Source organism: Aptenodytes patagonicus, chromosome 9 (genome assembly GCF_965638725.1).
Source record: "Aptenodytes patagonicus chromosome 9, bAptPat1.pri.cur, whole genome shotgun sequence".
NCBI classification, from domain to species: Eukaryota; Metazoa; Chordata; class Aves; order Sphenisciformes; family Spheniscidae; genus Aptenodytes; species Aptenodytes patagonicus.
In genome coordinates, this window is record NC_134957.1 from 25,205,340 (window position 1) to 25,226,371 (window position 21,032).

General features: G+C 66.8%; 2 protein-coding genes across 6 annotated transcripts; one reads left to right on the forward strand and one right to left on the reverse strand.

Annotated features, from left to right (window-relative positions):
* Positions 1-2,666: 2,666 nt before the first annotated feature.
* SHROOM4 (shroom family member 4) lies at positions 2,667-15,434 on the reverse strand. 5 transcript variants are annotated; one of them, XM_076347583.1, is made up of 10 exons: positions 15,288-15,434; positions 11,181-11,332; positions 9,858-9,989; positions 7,334-9,281; positions 7,041-7,102; positions 6,014-6,613; positions 5,335-5,757; positions 5,069-5,252; positions 4,169-4,441; positions 2,667-4,090 (listed from the first exon to the last, which is right to left on the reverse strand). In XM_076347583.1, the coding sequence occupies exons 1-10, from the start codon at positions 15,411-15,413 to the stop codon at positions 3,821-3,823; spliced, it is 4,170 nt and encodes a 1,389-aa protein (XP_076203698.1). In that variant the 5' UTR covers positions 15,414-15,434; the 3' UTR covers positions 2,667-3,820. The 5 variants fall into 5 exon arrangements, with proteins under 5 accessions (XP_076203698.1, XP_076203697.1, XP_076203696.1 ...); XM_076347582.1 differs by having other exon boundaries at positions 4,169-4,435; positions 7,334-9,323; XM_076347581.1 differs by having other exon boundaries at positions 7,334-9,323.
* A 3,442-nt stretch (positions 15,435-18,876) lies between these two features.
* BMP15 (bone morphogenetic protein 15) lies at positions 18,877-20,519 on the forward strand. The gene is made up of 2 exons (XM_076347691.1): positions 18,877-19,198; positions 19,744-20,519. Exons 1-2 carry the CDS (start codon positions 18,877-18,879, stop codon positions 20,517-20,519), a joined length of 1,098 nt encoding a protein of 365 aa, XP_076203806.1.
* Positions 20,520-21,032: the final 513 nt, after the last annotated feature.

Genomic DNA, 21,032 nt, shown 5'->3' on the forward strand with positions numbered 1-21,032 from the left:
AAACTGTTCTGTGATGTTATGGTTTGCATGCATGCAAACACCCTACAAAGGTGTATTTGTATACGAACATGCTCCAGAGCTCACACGCATGTGAGCACACGTGGGGGTGTGCCCCCAAACACATCACTGGGAGGGAGAGAGGGTTTGGCCCCATTTTCCACCCTGCGGTGTGCACAGGGCCCCAGCCCTGCAGCGTAGGGTGCTGTGGCCCCCAGTGCCCAGCGCTCACCGGCTGCTGCTCTGGGACCCCCATGCCGGCAGCCAGCCAGGCGCAGACAAGGGTCCCACATCCCCCCCAAACTGCAGCCCACCCCCCCAATGGGTTATGCCCAGGGGCAGGGGGCCTGGGGCTCCCTTGTCCGCTACCTTGTGCATGGCTTTGCCCTTTGAGCTGTAGTAAGCAGGGGGGGCAGGAGGGGCTGCTGCGGGATTTGGACCTCCATGTTTTGGGCCTCCCCATTTCCCATGTGGGGCAGGGGGATGGGGCGGGAAGGCTTGGCTCTCATTGAAGCATCACTACCCACCATGTCCTCATCCTCCCCCAGCTCCTGGTCCCTCAGGACCAGGGGTGCAGGATATGGGGGGGACAGACTGGGGATCTGTAAAACAGAGAGATTATAGTGATGGGGAGACAGACAGCAGTGCCAGGGGCTACCCCGGTGTGTCTGGGTCCTGTCTGCACCTCTGGGAAACCCAGGAGCCATGCATGCTACAATGAGCCTGCTGGCCTGCAGCTCCCCTGGGGTTCCACACAGGGATCCCCAGGACTCCCCACCCCATGGCCACATCCAGCGCAGGTACTGAGGGTCTCAGTACCCAGCAGCCTGGCCGTGCCCCTGTGCCCTGGGTCCACAGTCCTGCCCGGCAGCAGTGGGAGCTGCATGGAGGGGCAAGCAGGTCTCTCAAACAGGCCATGGGGCACAGACACACACATGCATGTGTCCCCCTCCCCATGTGCCTGCGGTTATCCATATGCATGTACTTGCACAAGAGGCCCTGCCCATGCACACGTACACACACTCACCCACATGTGAACGTATTCACCTATGTGCACTTACCTGCCTGTGCATTTGCTCACCTGTGTGTGCTCACACACATGTGCATGCATTCACAGGTGCACATCACACATATGTGGACACGTTCACCCATGTGTGTGTTCACCTGCATGTGTAGTCACTCACCACTGGAACTTGGGCTCCCCGGCATGGGGCTGTGCTCCTCCCTGTGCATATGTGCTCACACACATGGGCGCGTACTCACCTCTGTGTGCATGTGTGCTCACACATGTGTGCATGCATTCACCTGTGTGTGTGTGTGTGCATGTTCAGCTGTGTGTGCTCACACACGTGTGCATGTGTTTACCTGTGCGCACTGACATGCATGTGCCTGTATTGTCCCATGCACACATGCGCTTAAACTCAGTGTTCTTTCAGCCATTCATCTACATGCTCCCATGTGCATGCGTTTACCCTGGTGTGTGCTCACATGCATTCACACACTCACCCCTGTGCACATGTGCTTACCTGCACGTGCACGGGCTCACACACAAGCATCCTCCCGTGTTTCTGTGCCGACATGCGTGTGCATACACTCCAACACATGTGCATGCACCCACCGATGCACGCCCGTGCCTACTCACACGTGCATGTCCTCACACACCTGCACTCATGCACCCACGTGTGTGCATGCGCACGCGTCCACCCCCCTGTGCATGTGCTCACACGTGTGTGCTGGTGCCATCCAGCGGCCGGTGCTGCCCTTGCACCGCGGCTCCCCCAGCCCTGCCCGGCGTGGTGGGGCTGCCAGGCGTGGGCAGGGGGCCCGCGCTGCCCTGACACGGGGACGGGGTGCCAGGCCCCACTCCGTGGTGCCCGGCTGGCACGCAGAGGCCCTGGGGAAGGCGTCTGACCAGCAAGGGGACAGTGGCCGTGCCCACCCGTGCCACCCTGCCACGCTGGGGTGAACCAGGGCACCCCAGAGCCAGTGCAGCAGCAGCAGCACCACACTACCCGCCGGACACGGCAACCCCCACTGGGCCATCCCATCCCCGGTGCCACCGCAAACGTTCCGGCAGCAATGCTGTGGCTGTGAGTGCCAGGTACAACACTACAACTGTCACCCAAGCACTGTGCCCCCTCCATGTGCCCCTGGCAGGGGTCCAGCCACTGCCCCCTGCTCAGACCCAGCCTGGTGGCACTGGGTGCAGAGGACCCCCCCTGCCCACGGCTGCACTCCAGGTGTCTGCAGTGCCACAAGGGCATTTGGGTCCCAAGTGCTTTCCAGGGCTTGGCTCACTCCAGCTGGGGCATCCCCCCCATGGTGGGCACCCACCAGCCCCAGTGCCACTGGCTGGGGATGCAGGGACAAACCACATGAGACACAACTTGGACAGTAGTGCAGCTGCTGCTGCTCCTTTAGTGTGAAAGAGGCACAACGGCACGCGGCCAGGCACAAGACCCAGCACTGGCACCCTCACCCAGCACGGTGACCTGCTGAGGGTTGCCAGTCCCCTGGAGAGCAGCATGTCCCCCAGCTCCCAACAGGTGCAGTCTTTGGTCCTAGCAGTGTCCCCAGGCAGGCACAGAGGGGGTGGCTGAGACAGGGTGCATGCGCCCTGCTCCTTCCAGGCACTGTCCCAGGGTAGGGCCAGGTAGGTGTGGGGTGTAGTGTTCAATGGGCTGGGGGGGGGGGGGGCACAGGGGTAGCAGCCATGCAGGAGGGGCTGCTGTGCTGCCGAGCAGGCAGGCATGGGTGCTGCCTGCACCCTGGGCTGGGCTGCCCAGCTGTGGCCACCCCTAAAGGGGCTGGGGCCCACCCTGCCTCCCCAAAACTCTTCCCCCCCCAAGCTGCTGCTGGTTGCATGAAACCCCTGTGCAAAATCAGCATCGAGGCGTCTGCCCGTCCCATGGGGACAGACAGGCAGTGGCAGGGCAGCGGGGTGACCCAGGGTGAGGTTTAAGTGCTATTTGGGGCACTGTGGCACAGACGAGGGGAACACATGGCCCATTTCATCCTTAGCGTGGTTTTTCCTCTATTAATCCCTGCCAGTGCCGGGGCAGAGGCTGGAAGCAAGGGCTGGATGAGGGACGGTGGTCCCCGTGCCCACAGCACTGGTGGCAGGGGGTACCTACAGCCCCCAGTCTACTGCTCCCAGCACCCCATCCCCTGGCAGGGCACCATCCCAGGGGCACCCACCGAAGTGTCCCCTGGGAGAGGGGTGCACAGCACCCACCTCAGTCCCCCATGGTGCCTCAGGGCAGTGAGGAATGGGTTAAGGACCCGCTAGCCAGGGCCATTGTTTCAGACACAATGGAGAGGAAGAGGATGCCGGGGGCCAAAATTCCTCCAGCTCCCACCGGACAGATGGAATGGACAGAGCTGGACAAACAGACATGATGGAGGGCGAGGATGGTTTAACCCTTCCAGGCGCTGTGTGGGGATGCCCCGGGGCAGCCGGGGGGGTGTTCAAGGCACATGGTGCAGCACCCACTGTGGGACAGGCACTGGTGTCCAGGACAAGGTGGAGGGACCCCTGCGGGCACAGAAAGACCCAGGGGATGGGTACCAGGATCTGTCCACCTGGTCCTGCTGGGACACAGGGTGCTGGGTGGCCGTAGAGCCCAGGGCAGCTCTGTGGCATGACCCCCCCCCACCAGCACCTGGACTAGCACCCCCTCCCCTGCTCAGTAAACTGGAAAAATAAATAAAAGGCAGGGGCTGGAAAGACGGACGGACGCAGGGAGAGCCCCCGAGGGGCCAGATCAGCTTTGGCAGCAAGCTGGGGCCACAGCCAGGGTTCCAGGAGAGGCTGGGTAGGGGGCTAGCAGCCCTTGGGGGCCTGGCTGAGGCTCTCGCGCAGGCAGCGGAGCTGCTCCTGGCCCAGCTTAATCTTCTCCTCCAGCTCCCGCTGCTCGGTGATGAGGGCTGACTTCATCTTGACAAAGTGCTGGTAGTCCTGGAGGTGCTCGGCAGGCAGGTACCGCGCCACCATGGCACCCACCGCCTCCTCCCGCCGCCCCACGTGCTCCTTCAGCTCCTTGGCGTCCTCCAGCTGTGCCGCCAGCAGCCGCTGCTTCTCCCGCAGGGCCACCTGCGGGCAAGATGGGTGGCATTGGCGGAGGGTCCTGCACCCCGACACCCTACGGGTACCCCCCTGCCTCATGCCCACCTTGTCCTCGGCGGGGGCGTGCGGCCCCAGGCTGCCCAGGGCGGTCTCCACCCGGGCCAGGCGCCCCGAGAGGGAGAGCAGGAGGTTGACCACCTTGTCCAGGTCGCCCACGAAGAGGCGATACTTGTCGAACTCCCCCGGGGTGCAGAGGGCTTGCAGGCGGGCAGCCACATCCTCGCCCAGCGCCCCATTGGCGCTGATGTCCTCCTGCAGCCCCCGCTGTGCCTCCCGCAGCACTGCTAGCTTGCGGCTCAGGCTCTCGATCAGCTGCAGCTGCCGGTGGGAAGGGGTCAGGGGCGACTGGGGCCACCCCCCGTTGGGACTGGGGGACTGACACACAGGTCAGGTGTGCCACACTGCACTGGGCCCCACAGACCACGATCATCTGGTGATGCCCCTGGTTCCCATGAGCTACCAGCAATGCCCCCAGTCCCTGCGAGCATCTGGCAATGTCTCAGACCCCGTGAGCATATGGCAATGCCCCCAGTTCCTGTGAGCACCCAGTGATGACCCCAGTACCCGCAAGCACCCAGCGATGTCCCGGTCCCTGTCAGCATCCAGCAATGTCCCAGTCCCTGCAACCACTGAGCAATGCCCCTGGTCCTTGTGAGCATCTGGCAATGCCCCTGGTTCCTATGAGCATCTGGTGATGCCCCTGGTCCCCATTAGCATCCGGTGATATTCCCAGGCCCTGCAAGCACCCGACAATGCCCCTGGTCGTCGCAGGCATCTGGCAATGTCCCAGCCCCTGTGAGCATCCAGCAATGCCCCTAGTTCCCGCGAGCAACCAGTGATGCCCTGGTCCCCACGAGCATCTGGCAATGCCCCCAGTCCCCACAAGCACCTGGTGATGGCAGTGGGGAACCCCGAGGACATCGTCCCCAGCAGTGCCCACTTTACCTTCTCCACCAGCTCGTGGTCTGCCTCCTCCTCCTCGTCCTCCGAGCTTCCCTCCACCACCTCCGGCAGCTCCTTCACCTTGCCGACCGGCTCGGCTTTGCCTGCTGCCACACCATAATATGCCGGGTAGGAGGTCGAGATGGCAGTGCTCCCGGGGGGTGGCGAGATGGGCTCGAAGCCTTGCCTGCGGGGACAGGGGCTCAGCGCCGGGGGCGGCGGGGTGCAGCCTGTCCTCAGCACAGTGCCTGGTGCCGCGCCAGCCCTACCTGTCCTGCGCCAGGGCCTCCAGGCTCCAGTCCTGCTGGAAACGCTCCCGCCAGGCCTGCCGCTCCCCCACCACCAGCAGCTCACCCATCACCTCCGTGACAGTGCCGAGGGGGGCCAAGGGGGCCAGAATGCCAGCCAGGGAGTGGTCCCTGCCCGCCACGTCCCACAGCAGCTCCTCCGAGTCCACACGGCGGGGCTGGGGCCGGCCTCCCTGGCAGCTCGCCTCATCCACTGCTCCAGGGTTGGGCTTGGGTGCCTCCGGGGTGGTGGGGCCAGGGCCACCATGCAGGGGCAGGGAGCACTCACCCACCCTGCGGGGGCCAGCCCAGCCCTGCTCCTGGTTCCGGCCGAGCCTTTGGGGCTGCTCCTCCATCTCCCAGGGGTGCTTCGCCTTCGGCCGCTCCTGCCCGGCCCCCACCGCCCTGCCGACACCCGCCCAGGGGCACCCACGTCAGCTCCCCTGCCCGCCCATGGGGAATGGGGACATGCAGGGCCATGCCCACCCGAGAAAGAGGTCAGGGACACCCCCCACCCTGAGAAAACGCCACAGCCCGCCCCAAGGGGTGGATTAGGATGCTCTGACGCAGGGTTCAAAGGGCCACATGGCCCCAAAAGCCACCCCGTGCCCAGGCTGTGCCCACAGCCCCGCTCCCACCCCTATGCCGCGGCAGCACTTGCCTGCAAATCTCGGCGCTGCCAGCATCGGGCTCGGGCGTCCTGCGGAGCGATCCAGGGGGCTCGGGTTGGGGCCAGGCGCCCAGTGGGGTGGGGGAGCGAGTGGCATGCCCCTGGGACCGGCCCCCCAGCTCCCCGGTGAGGCTCTGCGACCGCTCACGCACAGCCTCAGCAATACTGCGGGTCGGCACTGGGGCGGCAGTGAAGGCAGAGCTGTGCCCAGAACCATCTGGCAGGCGCTGGGACGTCCGGCGCTGCCTGTACTTCTCCCAGTTGGGGGGAGGTGGGCGTGGAGGTGGTGGGCCCTTCTTTTTGGGGACTCCAGGGGGTTCCAGCTTGGCACGGAGAAGGTTCCTCCGGTCAAGGCCCCAGGGGCTGGGGGGCTCCAGGTTGAGGTGGCTCTCAGAGAAGGCTCTGCCCCGCAGTGGGCGGTGCACGGGGTCCGGGGGGCTCTCAGGGGAGCGGGCCAGGCGGTCACCATCCCGTGAGAGGTCGTGCGTAGACGTGGCCCGGTAGCAGGGCGGCCACTCCGGCTCGGTGCTCTCAAAGCAGGGGCGGAAGGGGCCGAGCCTTGGGAAGCCCAGTTGGTAGCGAGAGAGCTCACTGGGGAGAGAAGGGAGCACCCATCCCCACCAGACAGTCACCCCCCTGGCAGCTTATGCCCACCCCTGCCTCAGTTTCCCCAGCCCCATGACGTGGAGTCATGGAGTCACCCAGCCCCACTGACGTGGGAAACCCGGGCTCTCCTGGTGCTCCCATGCTGGGCACAGCCCACCAGACATGCCCTCAGCCACCTGGGGATAGGTAAGGAGGGACCCACCCCCCACATGGGCACCTCCTCGCATCCCCGGGCCCTGCTTGCCCAAGGTGGCACACACCCCCGCTTCACAGGGCACAGCGCGGCTGTGGCTGGGGCATTAAGGGAGGTGCTTTGTACATCACCAACCAAAATCACAGCAGTCCCCACACCTCACTGGCAGAGGTCCTCACCGAGTGGCACACACATCCCAGCACCCCGGCACGGGCTCACCTTATGGACTGGCTGGCTTTCCTAGTTATTGCTGACTGTTCCCACTCATCCAGAGGAAATTCCTGCATGGGGGAAGGAGAGGGACCGTGAAAGCGGGGTTAGCATCCCCCTCTCCAGCACCCAAGCTCCCCAACACCCCCTGACCCATCCCCATCCGGGCGCAGTAGGCATGCAGGGGGTCTGCAGGGCCCCCCGTGAGCACAGTACCCCCCACCCCAATCCAGGGTCATGCTCCAGGGGTGCAGGGTGGTGCAAGTGCTGCTCCCCGGCACAGTCCTGGGGCGCTCACTCACCGGGGTGAAAGCTCTCCGGTGGGACCAGGCATCGCTCTCCTCCCGCCCAGGGCGGGAGGCCGGGCAGCAGCAGTCGGGGCAGCGCACCCAGGGCTGGTGGTGGCAGCGGCAGGCATGGCCGCAGGACAGCGTCGGGGGGCATAGGTCCCCCCCGCAGTAGCGGCAGGGCTCAGAGCGCAGGGCACCCCCGTAGGGATAGGATAAGCCCCGCAGGTACTCCAGCTCCACAGGCCTCCCCAGCAGCTTGTAGCAGGGGGGCTGCTCTCGGCAGCACTCAGTGTAGGGGCTGGCAGAGCTAGGGCGGCCAGGCGAGGGGGAGCCGTAGGGCTGGTCCACGGAGAGGCGGCGGGCATCCCGGTGCTCAGGGCCAGGGGGCTGGAAGGCGCCAGGATCACCCACCAGGGGCTTGCCATGCCGGGGCAGCGCTGGCCGGCTGCTCTCCTCGAAGAACCGGCGACGGTCGGCGAAGGGCAGGAGGACGGCCTCATCACCGCCCCGCGGCGGGGAGCTGGGGGCCGCTGGCCCCTGGCTGTAGCCCTCCAGCTCGCCAGGACTGGGCGAGCACTGCCGCTGCAGCTTGCGCTCCGGGGACCAGCGCCAGCGGCCCCGGCCCATCAGCACCACCCGCTCAGGGGACGGGGGCCCTTTGGGGACTGGCAGCGGGTCAGGGGTGGGGATGCCCCGGTCCCCCGAGTGGCTGGGGTTCCTGCCATCCTCGCTCGGCGCGGGGCTGAGACACTCGGCTGGGGCACAGGGTCCCTTTGCCGGCATGCTGACCTCGGGGGGCTCATCTGCCTCCTCCACTGGCTCCTCACCAGGTGGTGGGGCGCCAGGAGCCCGGCTCTTCTGCAGCTGGGCCTTGCGCCGCTGGATCTCATTGCGCAGGCTGGTAGCAAAGCGGTCACTGCGGCGGCGCATCTGAGCAGAGCGGTGGGGAGGACCCCCAGCCCGCCGGCCCCCTGCCCGGCTCTCCTCCTCTGCTGGCCCCTCGGTGCTGCGCACTGGGCTGGCCCCCTGCCCATCCTGCCCGCAGGCTCGCTGTGGCTCAGGGCAGCAGCGGCAGGGTGGCAGGCGGCGGCATGGCTCCGGACAGAGCGGGGGATCCTGGGTGGCCCCCGTGGCCCCCGGCCGGCTGCCTTCAGGGTGCAGCGGGGAAAGGGTCCAGCGGTGCCCATCGGGGGCCGGCGAGGCTCGCCCGCTACCGGTGCCCACCTGGAGGGAGCGGAGCTGGGAGGCCAGCAGCTGCTCAGGAGCACTGTGCCGGTGCAGTGCATGGGCCTTGAGGGGGGAGAGCAGGAGGTTGTCACCCGCCACGGTGGCATCCGGCACTCGCTGCACGCCGCCATCCGGGTATAGCCGGTCGCCAGGTTCTGCACTCTCCCCCAGGAGCGACTCAGCCGGGCACTGGTCCGGGTGGGAGCTCAGCATGTAATACTGGTCAGCGGAGAGACGGTCCTTCATGGGGTACAGCACTGGTGTCCTCCTGCCCGCTGCCTCTGCCTCCCCGGCCCGTTGGCAGAGGAAGGTGTCGGAGATCCACCGGCCCTTGGCGTGCAGCATGTCCGCCGACACCGATGCCCGGTGCCTGTCCCCTCCGCTGGCCAGGGCTGCCCTCAGGCTGTCCCTCCTGACGGGGGGCTGGGGAGGCATGGGTGCCCGCCAGGCCTCGGGGTGCCGGCTGGTGGGCGGCTCAGCCCCTGTGGTCAGGTAGCGCCCGTCGGGGGGCTTGCAGGGGCCTTGGAGGCCAGAGTCAACAGAGGTGGCCTCCTCGGGGCGCAGGAAGAGGGTGCAGTCAGAGGCGATGGAGCTGGCGGAGAAGGAGCTGTAGGCTGAGTCCCTCTTGCTGTGGTACATGCCCTGGTCAACGGGTGAGGGGTCCCCTTCATAGTAGGCCTGGCCGGGCTGGTCCAGGCTCTCCATGCTCCCGATGGAGCTGCTCCGGTCGGTGCTGCAGTGCCGGGACAGCGGGTTCCACTGCAGGGACAGCTCGCTGCCACCCAGACCCACACCGGCATTAGGGGCGCCTGCTGTCCCCCACCCAGCTCCCCATCAGCTCCTCTGATGGGCACGAGATCCCAACACCCCCCACCACATACACCCCCCCCAGGATAGTGGGGCACAGGCTGGTGCAGCCCCAACCTGCCCTTCACCCCTGGGTTTGGGGGCAGCACCAAGGCTGCCCCAGTGCTGGCAGGGGGAGAGGGCACAGAGACACAGGGCGTGCATGGCTCCGGCCACTCAGGACCTGCCCGCTCTGGCAGGGGGGGCACTGGGACTTGGCAACTCCTGGCCGGCTCCGGCGGAGCCACCACCCCTTCCTGCCGGGAGCCAGTGAGTAAACAGGCAGGGGAAAGGGCAGCACAGTGGCAGGACACGGGGGGGGGGGATGCCCGACAGCGGCATGGGGCAAGCAAGCAAGCACCCACCCCACACACGCCCTGCCCCGATCCAAGCGGGTGCCCCATTCGCCCCCTCCCCTTGTGCGGTCCCATGGGTGCCCCCAGGGGTGGGTCGGGGGTCTCACCTGACATCACACCCCGAGGGCCAGGAGAGGCTGAAGGCATCAACAGGGCAGTGCATGGCAGGGGCGTCGGGGCGGCTCTCGGCAAGCTTGGCCATGTGCCAGGAATGGGGCCGGAGGACGGGCACGGTCCTCCTGCCAAGAGCAACAGCGGGAGAGGACAAGAATGGGGAGGAAGCCGGGCCAAGGAACCGGGGCTGAAGTCACTTCCTACGCGGCTTCCTGTCCCCCCCAGGCCAGCACCAGCCCGAGGGAGACAGCAGCAAGGAGGGTCCAGCCCTGCCAGCACCCAGAGCCAGGCAGGGGGATCCCACAGTTCCCACCCTGCTGCCGGGGCTCCGCTACCTCCAGTGTCCCCACCGCCAGCATCAACAGGGGACCAAGGATGTGGCCCCAGCGCAGCCCACGGGCAATCCCCCGGTAGGGTAATGGTCCCTGCCAGGACTGGACCGGCTCCACGTGCACACCAAGGGACACCGGGGCCACATCTGTGTCCCCACCGCAAGGCTGACTTTCCCCCCTTGTTCCTCAGACCCTCAGCATCTGCAGCAAGCACCGGCCACATCGCGTCCCCAGGGAGAGGTCCTGTGCCAGGACCCATCCCACCTCCTGTGCCAGGAAGCCATGGGGGTCTCCAGTTCCCCCAGCACACGCAGGCAGCAATGTCCAGTGCCTCTGCACAGATATGTGGGCAGATGCCACCTCCTGTACTCCCCAAGTGCCCAGTGCTGCCCCAGCATCCGCTGGGTGGGCAGGGAGGGTGGCAGGGACGAGCTGCGGGGTCGGCACAGGGGTCCCTCCCCCCTCCGAGCCCCCAAACTCACCATGGATGATGCTGAGCGCCGGCACCTGTGGCACCCCCTGCCCCGTGGGCAGTGCCCTGCGCCGCCCCAGCCCCTGGGTGCTGCTGGAGCTGGAGACCGGTTGGGATTCAGCCAGGGAGTGGATGTGGGTTGGGGCGTTGGGGACACACGACTGCAGGGCCCGGCCCTGCCTCTCCTTCCTTTCCCAGGCAGGCAGCAGGCAGGCAGGCAGGAAGGGAGAGGAGCGGCCACGCTCGAGGATACCGCCCAGCAAGGGGGTGGTGAGCCCGCCGCACTGCCCCGGCTCTGCTGGCGGTACACCGGGCTGGGGAACCCCCACCCACAATGGGGTGCTGGCAGCCATGGTGGGGCTGCCCCCCAATCCCATCCCATCCCATCCCAGGGCACCTCCAGGCTGGAGACAGGGGCACCGCCAGGCTCCCACCAGTCCCCCGGGCAGGTGATGCCCCCCCAGCCTTGGCACTACCGCCCCCCCGCCTCCCGCACCCGCAGCGCTGCCAACCTGCGGACGATCATCTTCAGGGTGCGGTAGGAGCCCTTGATGAGGATCAGGGCTTCCTGGCGGGACCCATACAGTGGCGTCCCGCTGATGTTCACCAGCTCGTCACCCGGCTGCAGCTGGCGGGACAGCGCGGCCTTGCCCCCGTCCTCCACCTGGGCGACAGAGAGGGGCATCAGGGGGGACACAGCCCCCCAGAACACCCCGGGGGGTGTGCCACTGCTTCTGGGTGCCAGGGGAGAAAGAGGCTTCAGAAAGGGGGTGCCTGCACCCCAGACACCGTGGAGGGATCTGCAGTGCCAGGCTCCCCCCCCTGCCCCGGTCACATGAATTTCTGAACAAGGAAAGGGCATCGGGGAGGGGGGGAGAAGAAAAATGTCCCATCCCAGCAGATTCCCCTGCGGGCGCGGGCAGCACAAGGGCCCTTTGTCCGGCACAGATGCCAGCCCCCTACTGCTGCTCCCAGCCCCACATTGGCCCTGCCCAGGCACCCGCAGTTATTTCAATGCCCAAAGGATGCCATCACGCCGTGTGCACCCAGGGGAGCCAACAGCAGGGGAAGTGCCGAGCTGTGCCCGGCCCTGGCATGCGCCTACCCCATCCTGGCACCCACGGCCAAAATGAGCCTGGTACCCCGTACAGCCACAGCTTGGAGGACACAGGGCTACGGTGCTGCCAGCATGGAGGGGCCCCAGCCTGTCCCCTCTGCCCCAGCAGGTAGGTGCAGCACAGGCAGCCCTGGGATTGGCATTGCCCAGCCAGGGCAGGCAGAGCACCTGGTGCTGGCACTCATTTCTGCCCATCCTGCTGCTCCCGATGGCCAGGGATCGTCACGCCCAGCTGTGCTGGTTTTGGCTGGGTAGAGTTAATTTTCTTCATAGTAGCTAGTATGGGGCTATGTTTTGGATTTGTGCTGAAAACAGTGTTGATAACACAGGGATGTGTTAGTTATTGCTGAGCAGTGCTCACACAGAGTCAAGGCCTTTTCTGCTTCTCACACCACCCCACCAGCAAGTAGGCTGGGGGTGCACAAGAAGTTGGGAGGGGACACAGCCGGGACAGCTGACCCCAGCTGACCAAAGGGATATTCCACACCATATGACGTCATGCTCAGCATATAAAGCTGGGGGAACAAGAAGGAACAGGGGGACATTCAGAGTGAGGGCGTTTGTCTTCCCAAGTAACTGTTACGCATGATGGAGCCCTGCTTTCCTGGAGATGGCTGAACACCTGCCTGCTGATGGGAAGCAGTGAATGAATTCCTTGTTTTGCTTTGCTTGCGTGCACGGCTTTTGCTTTACCAATTAAACTATCTTTACAGTGCAGGCACGTGGGGCAGGACCTGAGGTGCCCCATGCCTGCAATGGATGTGGAGCCTGACCCAGCCGGACCCTACAGCCACCCGCAGGGTGACGAGCAGAGCGGGCCTGGCCCTGTGCCAGGGCTCCTGTGCCCACCCTGCCCATGGGCTCCTCACCCTGCCCTGCCACTCCCAGCCCGGCAGAGAAACAAGCTCTGCCCACAGTGCCCACAGCGCCGTCTCCACAGCCCAGCCTGGGCGGCAGCCAGGCCCCAGTGCCAGGGAGCACCCGCAGCTCCCCAGCAGGCCAGCCACCACGCACATGCCCCCAGGCACCCCTTCCCAGCCCTGGTGCCAGGCAGGGCTCAGGGGACATCCCCCTGCCCGTGGGCAACATGGCACCTGGGGAGCCAGGCAGGGGCTGACAGGCCCCCTGCCCAGCCCGGCACTGCCCCATGGCTCTGCCTGGCATGGCTGTGCCCAGCATCACGCAGCTCTCCCATTTTTTCAGGGACCTGGAGATTGCAATGCCATGCCCAGGCTGGGCACAGCCTGATGCACCTGCCTGTGCAGGCAGGCTGCCCTCCCACCCAGGAGTCGGCCGTGGGGCTGCCGTCCTGGCACAGGGCCCCAGCTGCCTACAAGGGCTCCCAGTCCCACCACACACTCGCTGGAGCACTCGGGTTTAACCCCTGCCACACTGCTGCCCACCACCAGGCAGCTCCGGCAGAGCAGGCAGGCAGGGCAGGCTGCACCTTCACCCTAGTCCTTTGCCCGACCACATGCCCACCCTGTCCTGCCTGCCACAGCCATGGGGCTGAGTCAGTGGTGACGGGTTCCCCCCCGGTGCAGGACACCACTGGGGCTGCACCCACGTCTGGGCCACCACGTGCACCGGGACGGACACGGCTCAGCCCTGGCATCGCTCACCAGGAGCTAAATCTGGCACAAACAGCCCCTTGTTCAGCCTTCACCACCAGTGAACTCAGCACTGGCAGCCAAACCCCGCCCCCTGCTGCCCTGCCTGGCTGGACCAGCCCTGGGCATTTCCCCAACACCACCCCTGGTGTTCACTCTGGGCCCTAATGGTGGGGCCTAATGGCACCAGCTGGCTCACAGGAGTATCCGCCTGCCCCATGAGAGACTTGTCTTAGAAGGATTCACAGCCATGGCTGTGCCTGAGCTGTGCCCACCCTGCCCCACGCAGACCTCCCTCCTTGCCCCCGATGTGCCTGGGGGGGCCTGTGCTGAGGGGCGCTCAGCAGCCCCAAGGAGCCCATGCCAGCCCCACAGTGGGACTCTGCCACAGGAAGGGATCCCGCCTGGAGCAGGCTCAGAGGCCAAACTGTCTCCCTGAGCGCCAGGACCCCCTTCCCCTTTCCGGCGTGGGGCCTGGGGCCCCCCCGTGCCACAGGCAGGGGCTGCCCCCTCCCCACAAGGGCCGGCATGCACACACCTCAGCCAGCAGCGGCGGTGGAGCGGGCGCCCCGGGGGACCCTCCCCTGAATGCACAGAGCACTGGAACAAGCCCCCTTTGTCTGCAGAGCACACGCGGCAGTGGCAGCCCGGCCAGGGGACCACAGGGGCCAGCAGACCCCGGCCCGCAAGGACCCCCCCCATTCTCAGCAGTGGTGGGGAACGTCCCCCGGCCACCCTATCCCCTCCTCCAGAAGCCGACGGCCCCCCCGGGACCCACCGCCCCAAGGCCCGGCAGCGAGTTGAGGGGCGGGCAGCAGCCCCCCCGGCTCCCGGCACAGCCCCGACACCCGCTCACTGGCGGTGCTACCCCAGGGCACAGGGCAGGGACCGGAGCCACTTTTCCAGCTCCCCCAGCCAGACCACGCTGCCCGCGTCCCGGCGCAGGGCGTGGAGGGCCCCGGGGGGGCAGCCAGCCCGGCTCGGGGCAGGGAGGCAGCCTCGGGGCCGCGGCACAGCCCGGCCCGCCAGCGCCCTGGCCCCAGCAGGATGGTGGCACCAGGCAGGCAGGCAGCCAAAGACAGGGGCTCGGCCGGGCTCTGCGGGGGGACGGGGTGCTGGGGCACCCCCGGCTGCTGCCCGGCTCCCAGCGGGTTTCCCAGGAGGGCGATGGTCCCACGAGGGCGATGTTCCGGCAGGGCCACGGGAATCGGTGACCCCCTGCGTGGCGGGACATCGCGGCCATGGGGCCCCACCCTCGCTCTCCCCGCTCCCGGTTGCGGAAGGGACTCAGGCGGCCGGTCACTGCGCCTCCCCCGCTCGGCACCGCACCCCGACACCAGCCCCCGGTCCTGGGAACGGACCTGCCCAAGCGTTTCGGGGTGCGGGGTTGGGACGGGGCGGACTCCAGTCCCCCCCCAACGTGGCCCCCCAACGTCCCCGCAGAGCACGGTCCCGGGGGTGCCCGTGGGCGCGGCACCCACGGGTAGGCACACGAAGGGGGGCTGCCCCCCCTCGGCTGCGCCCCGCGGAACGGGACGGGACGGGTGGGGGCATGGGGGCCGCCCCCGCCGCCAGCCCAACGGATGTGCCGGAGGAATTTCTTCCTGCCGCCGAGTCTGGGCTGTCCCTCCGCCCCCTCGGCCCCCACGGTCCCCGCTCCCACTCTCCCCCGCGGCTCGGGGTGTCGGCTCGCGGGGGGACGTGGGTGCGGGTGACCGCCACGGCCCCGCCCCGCCGCGCCGGGACACGCGACCCCACGGCCGGGGCTCCCGGCGCCCCCAGCGCCGCCGCGCACCGGGTGTCCCCCCCTTCCCGCGCCCCGTCACGGGTCGGAAGCCCCTCGCGGGGGGTTGCCGCGGAGCCCACGCGGGACCGCGTCCGGCGGCGCCTACCTTGGAGACGATGAGGGGCTCGCCGTGCTCCAGCCCGCCGCGCAGCGTGAAGCCCCAGGGCGCGCCCCCCTGCAGCTGCACATGCACGTACTGGGGGGCGCCGGGCCGGCCCTCGGCCCGCTCCATGGCCACTACCGCCCCATCCCGGCCCGGCCCGGCCCGGCCCCGCACCTCGGAGGAAACGACAGCCCCGCCCGCCCGGGCTGAGCGGCGCGGAGCCGAGCAGCGGGGCGGGGCCGGGCCGGGCCGACCCGGCACCGGGGCTGCTCCGCCGCCGCCAATGAGGCGCGGAGGGACGGCGGCGATCGGCTCGGCTTGGCACGGCACGGAATGGCACGGCTCAGCTTGGCTCAGCTAGGCACGGCACAGGATGGCACAGCTCAGTTTGGCATGGCTCAGCTCGGTTAGGCTCAGCACAGCATGGCACAGCTTGGCTTGGCACAGCTCAGCTCAGCCCAGTTCAGCACAGCCACAGCACAGCTCAGCTCGGCACGACTCAGCTCAACACGGCATGGCACGGCTCAGCACAGCTCATGCACAGCTAGGCACAGCTCAGCTCATGGCATGGCTCAGCACACAATGGCACAGCACAGCACCGTGCTACTCAGCTCAGCTTGGCACAGCACGGCTCAGCCCAGGGACCTGTACTGAGCTGCTTGGCTCAGCTTGGCACAGCCCAGCCAGCATGGTTTGACTCAGTCCAGCTCAGCCCAGCATGGCATGACATGGAGGGCTGGCACAATTCAGTTCAGCACAGCACAGCTCAGCCTGGCACAATTTGGCTCAGCTCAGTATGGGATGGCAAGGGGGCCAGCTTGGGTTGGCTCACCCAGCATGGCTCGGCCTGGCATGGTTCAGTACAGCTCAGTGGGGTTGGCATGTTCTGGCTTAGCTCAGCTCAGCATGGCACAACACGGGGCTGGCATGGTTCAGTTCAGTACAGCGTGGCATGGCCAGTGGCCTGACCTGGTTTGGCTCCACTTGGCCTGGCCCGGTTTTGCTCGATGGAGTTCAGCTCGGACTGACATGGACAAGCAGGGCTGGCACAGTTCGGCTCAGCACGACCTGGTTTGTCCCAGCACAGTATTGTGCCGCCAGGGACCAGCACTATTTGGGCCCGCTCAGCACAGCTCAGCCTGGCATGGCACGGCTCAGCTTGGCACAGCTCAGCCCAGCACAGCAGCGCAGTGTGGCCGGCAGTTTGGCAGCATTCACGCGGGTGCAAGGGGGTGCCTGCTTGGGTGGCAGTGGGGTGATGCAGCACCTGCCACAGCTCCCCAGGGCAGAAGGCTCCCTGCAGCACCCCACCCCATCAATCACACTGGCGCCCTGAGCTCCACTGCCTGTGAGCGAGCACACGCTGCTGGCTCCTGTCTGGCCTGCCCATTCCAGCCCCCACCCTGTCCTGCCGGGCACCCTGGGGCATGCACGGCAGTATGGCCATGCTTCACCTCCGCCTTTCTCCCTCAGGTCCAGGAGGGGCTGCTGTGCCCCTTGGGGGAAACTGAGGCAGGGGAAGGAGGTGGCGGGCAGCAGCTGGGGGTGGTGGGAGTGGATCGGCGCTGGTTCTCGGGGGAGCCTGCAAGTCCCGCTCCTCCCCTTCCCGCCCGGGGCCCAGCTCTTACTCATCTCCTTCCCAGACAGCACAGCTGGCCCGGAAAGCTCTGCCCTACCAGCAACACCCGCGGCCCCCTGGCTGCCTGCAGGCTGGGCAGGCGCAGCGCCACAGCCAGGAGGGTGGGCTTGTTGTGCCAGGCTGGTGAGCTACCCCTGGGCTTGCTCAGCCCTAGCACAGGAAGGGTCCCTCGAGTTTTTCTGGGCAGCCGCTGTCCACCGGCGCCTGCCTTGAACCCTGCCTGTGCCCTGCCCAGCCCAGCTGCAGGCAGCCCAGTACATGTGCCCTGTCCTTGCACCAGAAGGTCCCAGGGCATGGGGACAGGGCGGTCCCCAGGCTGTTTGTGGCGCTGGAGCCCACCCAGCAACAATGCACGGCCCCCCTCGCATGCCCTTGACATGTCCACCCCTGGCCCGACTCTCCTGCTCTCCCCCATGGCCTTGCCGCCCCCCTTGCCGTGCCCCCCACTCATGGCCAGCTCCTGCCATGCCCAGACTTTTCCCAGCCTCCACTGGGCTCAGCTGCCCCCGTGCCCTTTCCCAAATGAGTAACCAGGGCTGCCCGGCCAGGCGTGAGGGCTCTGCGCCCTGGCTCGTCATGTGGCCCCACACCCCATTAAGCACCGCATCCCCGCCCCGCCCCGGCATGCCCCCACATGGCCCTCCCAGCCCTTACCGCTGTGCCTGGCTGGCACTGGGAAGGGTGGGCAGCACCCAGGGCAAGGCAGGTACCAACACACACCCCAGTTCCCCCCATGTCCCTATGCTCACACCAGTGGTTCCCAAACAGAATGTCCATTCCCCCCCGGCCCCCTATATCCCAGCAGGAGAGCAGCAGTGTCCTATGGGGCTGGGCACTGTGCCAGGCACTCTGCTGGGGGCATGGGCCACGGCTGCCCGCACCCCGCTCCATGGTACACCCACAAAGCCTGCCTTGGGCAAGCACCATGGAGCCACAGAGCAACACCAGGGCTGGGGGGCAATGTCCCCTGTAAGGGCAATGCCTCAAATGACCTGTGCCAGCGACAGGGTGGGCATCACCCTCGCAACCCCTTGGCCTTGGGCAGGTGCCGGCAGAAAGACCTTGGAGCTGGGACGGCCAAGCCCGGTGAAGCTGCGGGCACGGTGATGCCTGCAGCGTGGGTACCACCAGCTAACCCGGCCACACTCGGCACCACTGGGCTCCGAGTCACTCTGCCCACCCGTGTGCCTCAGTGCCATGGTCCCTGGGCTTGATGCCCATCTCTCAGCTGGGGAAAGTGAGGCACTGGGCAGGCTGGCTGTGCTGCAGGGCCACTCTGGGAGCAGACCCCCAGGCCTCGTGCCTGCTCCAGGCAGTGCGTACCAGCTTGAAGCAATGGGCATGAAGGTGCCGGAGAGTTGGCACGGGGCAGGGGGGAGCTGGAGGGGCTCTCACCACAGCAGAGCACCCCGCTGGGCTCCAGTCCCCCTCCCCTGGGACCCAGGGAGCTCCTGGCCCTTTAAACCCTGATTGGGGCCGTGCCTTTAAAATGGGTGCTGGGGGCCAGGATATTTTACCTTGCAGGAGGAGGCTGGCCAGGAGCAGGTGGGCTGAGTGAGCTGGTCCTCCCCACCCACCCGACTTCACCCTCCCTCCACCCCACGCCCTTGCCCCTGCCCTGGCACTTTTACAGCCTCTGTAGCCAAGCTCCTGGCTGGCTGGCTTTGCCCCTGGTCTGGGTTTTAATCTGGAATTTGCACCCCTTTTTGCATACAGAGCCCCCCCCCCCCCCCCCTCACCTTTCTGTTCCTGTGCCAAGCTGAAGCAGCTGGCATGGTTGTCCTGGCTTGATAGCAGCTGGCAGCACCCTGGGGTGTCCTTTTGCTGGTGCCCGCAATCAGGTCTGTCTCTCCAGGGTGGAGAAGCATGACTGCAGGCTCCCCCTAATCCTGCTGCCAGCAAGCCCCACCTTGCCCCGCTCACCTCCCCCCACTCCCCCCCCCCCCACCTATCATGGCTTTGCTCCATCCCTTCACCAGCCTCCTCCTCCTCCTCCTTGCTGTGCCCCTTTCCTGGGCTGCAAACCAGTCCCCGCTGCCCCCTGGCTCCCTGCCCGCCATCCCCCCCCTGCCCCTCCTGCAGGCCCTGCAAGTGCAGGCACCAGGCAGCCAGAGCTGGCGAGTGGGGCCAGCAAGCGGGCAGCCTCTGCGCTACATGCTGAACCTGTACCGGCGTGCCGCTGACCGCGAAGGGCGACCCCGACACGGCCGCAGCCTCGGCACCAACACTGTCCGCCTGGTCCGGGCCAGTTCCCATGGGGGTCAGCCCTGGACAGGTAAGAAGCAGGCAGGCACCAAGGGCAGTGCAGGGGCTTAGCAGAGCTGGTGGGGTGGGCTTGAGCCCTGGAGGGGGGGGGGGGGTGTCTTTGCCTGCCTCCTTCCCCCTCTGTAAGTGTCCTGGCCAGGGCTGGCACGTCCTGTGCCCTGCAGGGGCTGCCCTTGGCCGTGGGGTCTCTCTTGGCAGGGGGCCCAGGCTTTCCCTGTCCCAGGGGTGAGATGGGCAAGGGCATCGCTGGCCCTGTGTGCCCCTCTCCCCTTCCCATCCTGCTCGATGCTGTGCCAGGCCAGTGGTGGTGGTGCAGAGGATGGGAATTGTCCCAGCCACTCTTTGCCCTTCACCTTGCCGGTGAGCTGTGGCACATGGCTGCTGTTTGCTGAAGCTCCTGCCTCGTCCTGGGGCACCTGGCTGTTACGGGCTTTGAGGGTGGTGATGACACGGGCTCCACTGCACTGTGTGGGGCTGCAGCAAGCACCCTGGGAGAAGGCTGTGCTCGCGCAGTGCCTGCTGTACTGGGGGGCACTGACCGCTGCTTCCCTGCAGGTCGCTGGTACATGCAGCCCCTTACCTACCGCCTGGAGGGCCAGCCTGAGGCCGAGCACCTCCTCCGAGCCACCGTGGTCTACCTGCCTAGCCTGCCACTGGCCCATGGTCGCCTCCTTTGCGCCCTGGAGCTGGTGGCCACTGGTGAGGCACCCGGGATGCTGCTCAGCCCTGCCGCCCTCCCCCGCCATGGCTGGGCCGAAGCAGATGTCACCCCTTACCTGGTGCCGGGGAATGGCAGTGCGGGGAGCCTGGCACTGCGGCATGTCTGTGTGCGTGCTGGCCGGGCAGGGGGCCACAATGCCCCAGTGACCCCCAGCCCCCCCTTCCTCCTCCTCTACCTCAATGACACCCAGGCTGGGCTGGCACCTCTGGCAGCAGAGCCCCACCGGCACCGGCGTGACACAGGGACATTGGCCCATGACCTGCCTGGCTACTTGCGGGAGCAGGGAGGGGAGAAGAGCGACTGCTCCCTGCACCCCTTCCCTGTCAGCTTCGCCCAGCTGGGCTGGGACCACTGGATCATTGCTCCCCACCGCTACAACCCACGCTACTGCAAGGGCGCTTGTCCCCGCCTGCTCCGCTACGACTACCATGCGCCCAACCACGCCGTGGTGCAGAGCTTCGTCCATCAGCTGGTGGATGCCAACGTGCCCCGGCCCTCCTGTGTCCCCTACCGCTACAGCCCCATCAGCGTCCTCATGATAGAGCGCGACGGCGGCATCCTCTACAAGGAATATGAGAACATGATCGCAGAGTCCTGCACCTGCCGGTAATGCCTGCTGCCCCGGCACATCACCCCCAGGCTCTGCCTGTCCCTGCCAGATCCGGACTTTAGGGTTTGTCTTGCTCTGCCTGGGGTGGGTTCGTCTCCCCTCCCCACGCGGCACTGCTTTGCGGGAAGGTTTTACAATGGCAGTTTTATGTAAATTGTAGGTTTTTAAAGGCAGAAGCCTGTGCTGGGGCGGTTGCCCCGTGGCATCTGTCCTTCCTGCAGCCCCATGGCCGCTGCCTGTTTTTGGGGGGTGGGGGGGCTTGGCCCGATACTCCCAGAGAAGAGCTGCCCTGCACTGGAGCACAAAGCTCTTAGGAGGTGGCTGGGGGTCTTCTGGTGGAGCCAGGGCAGGGAGGGCAAGCGGTCCAGGTTCCCCATGCTTGGCACCAAGCTGGTGCTGTCAGTATCTGGCGCAACCCTGCCCATGGGATTCCTTCACAGCTCACATGCGCCCCATCTTGTCTAGTCCCAGCTGTGGCAGCATCTCGCCAGGCTGGGAATTGGGCTGGGGGGG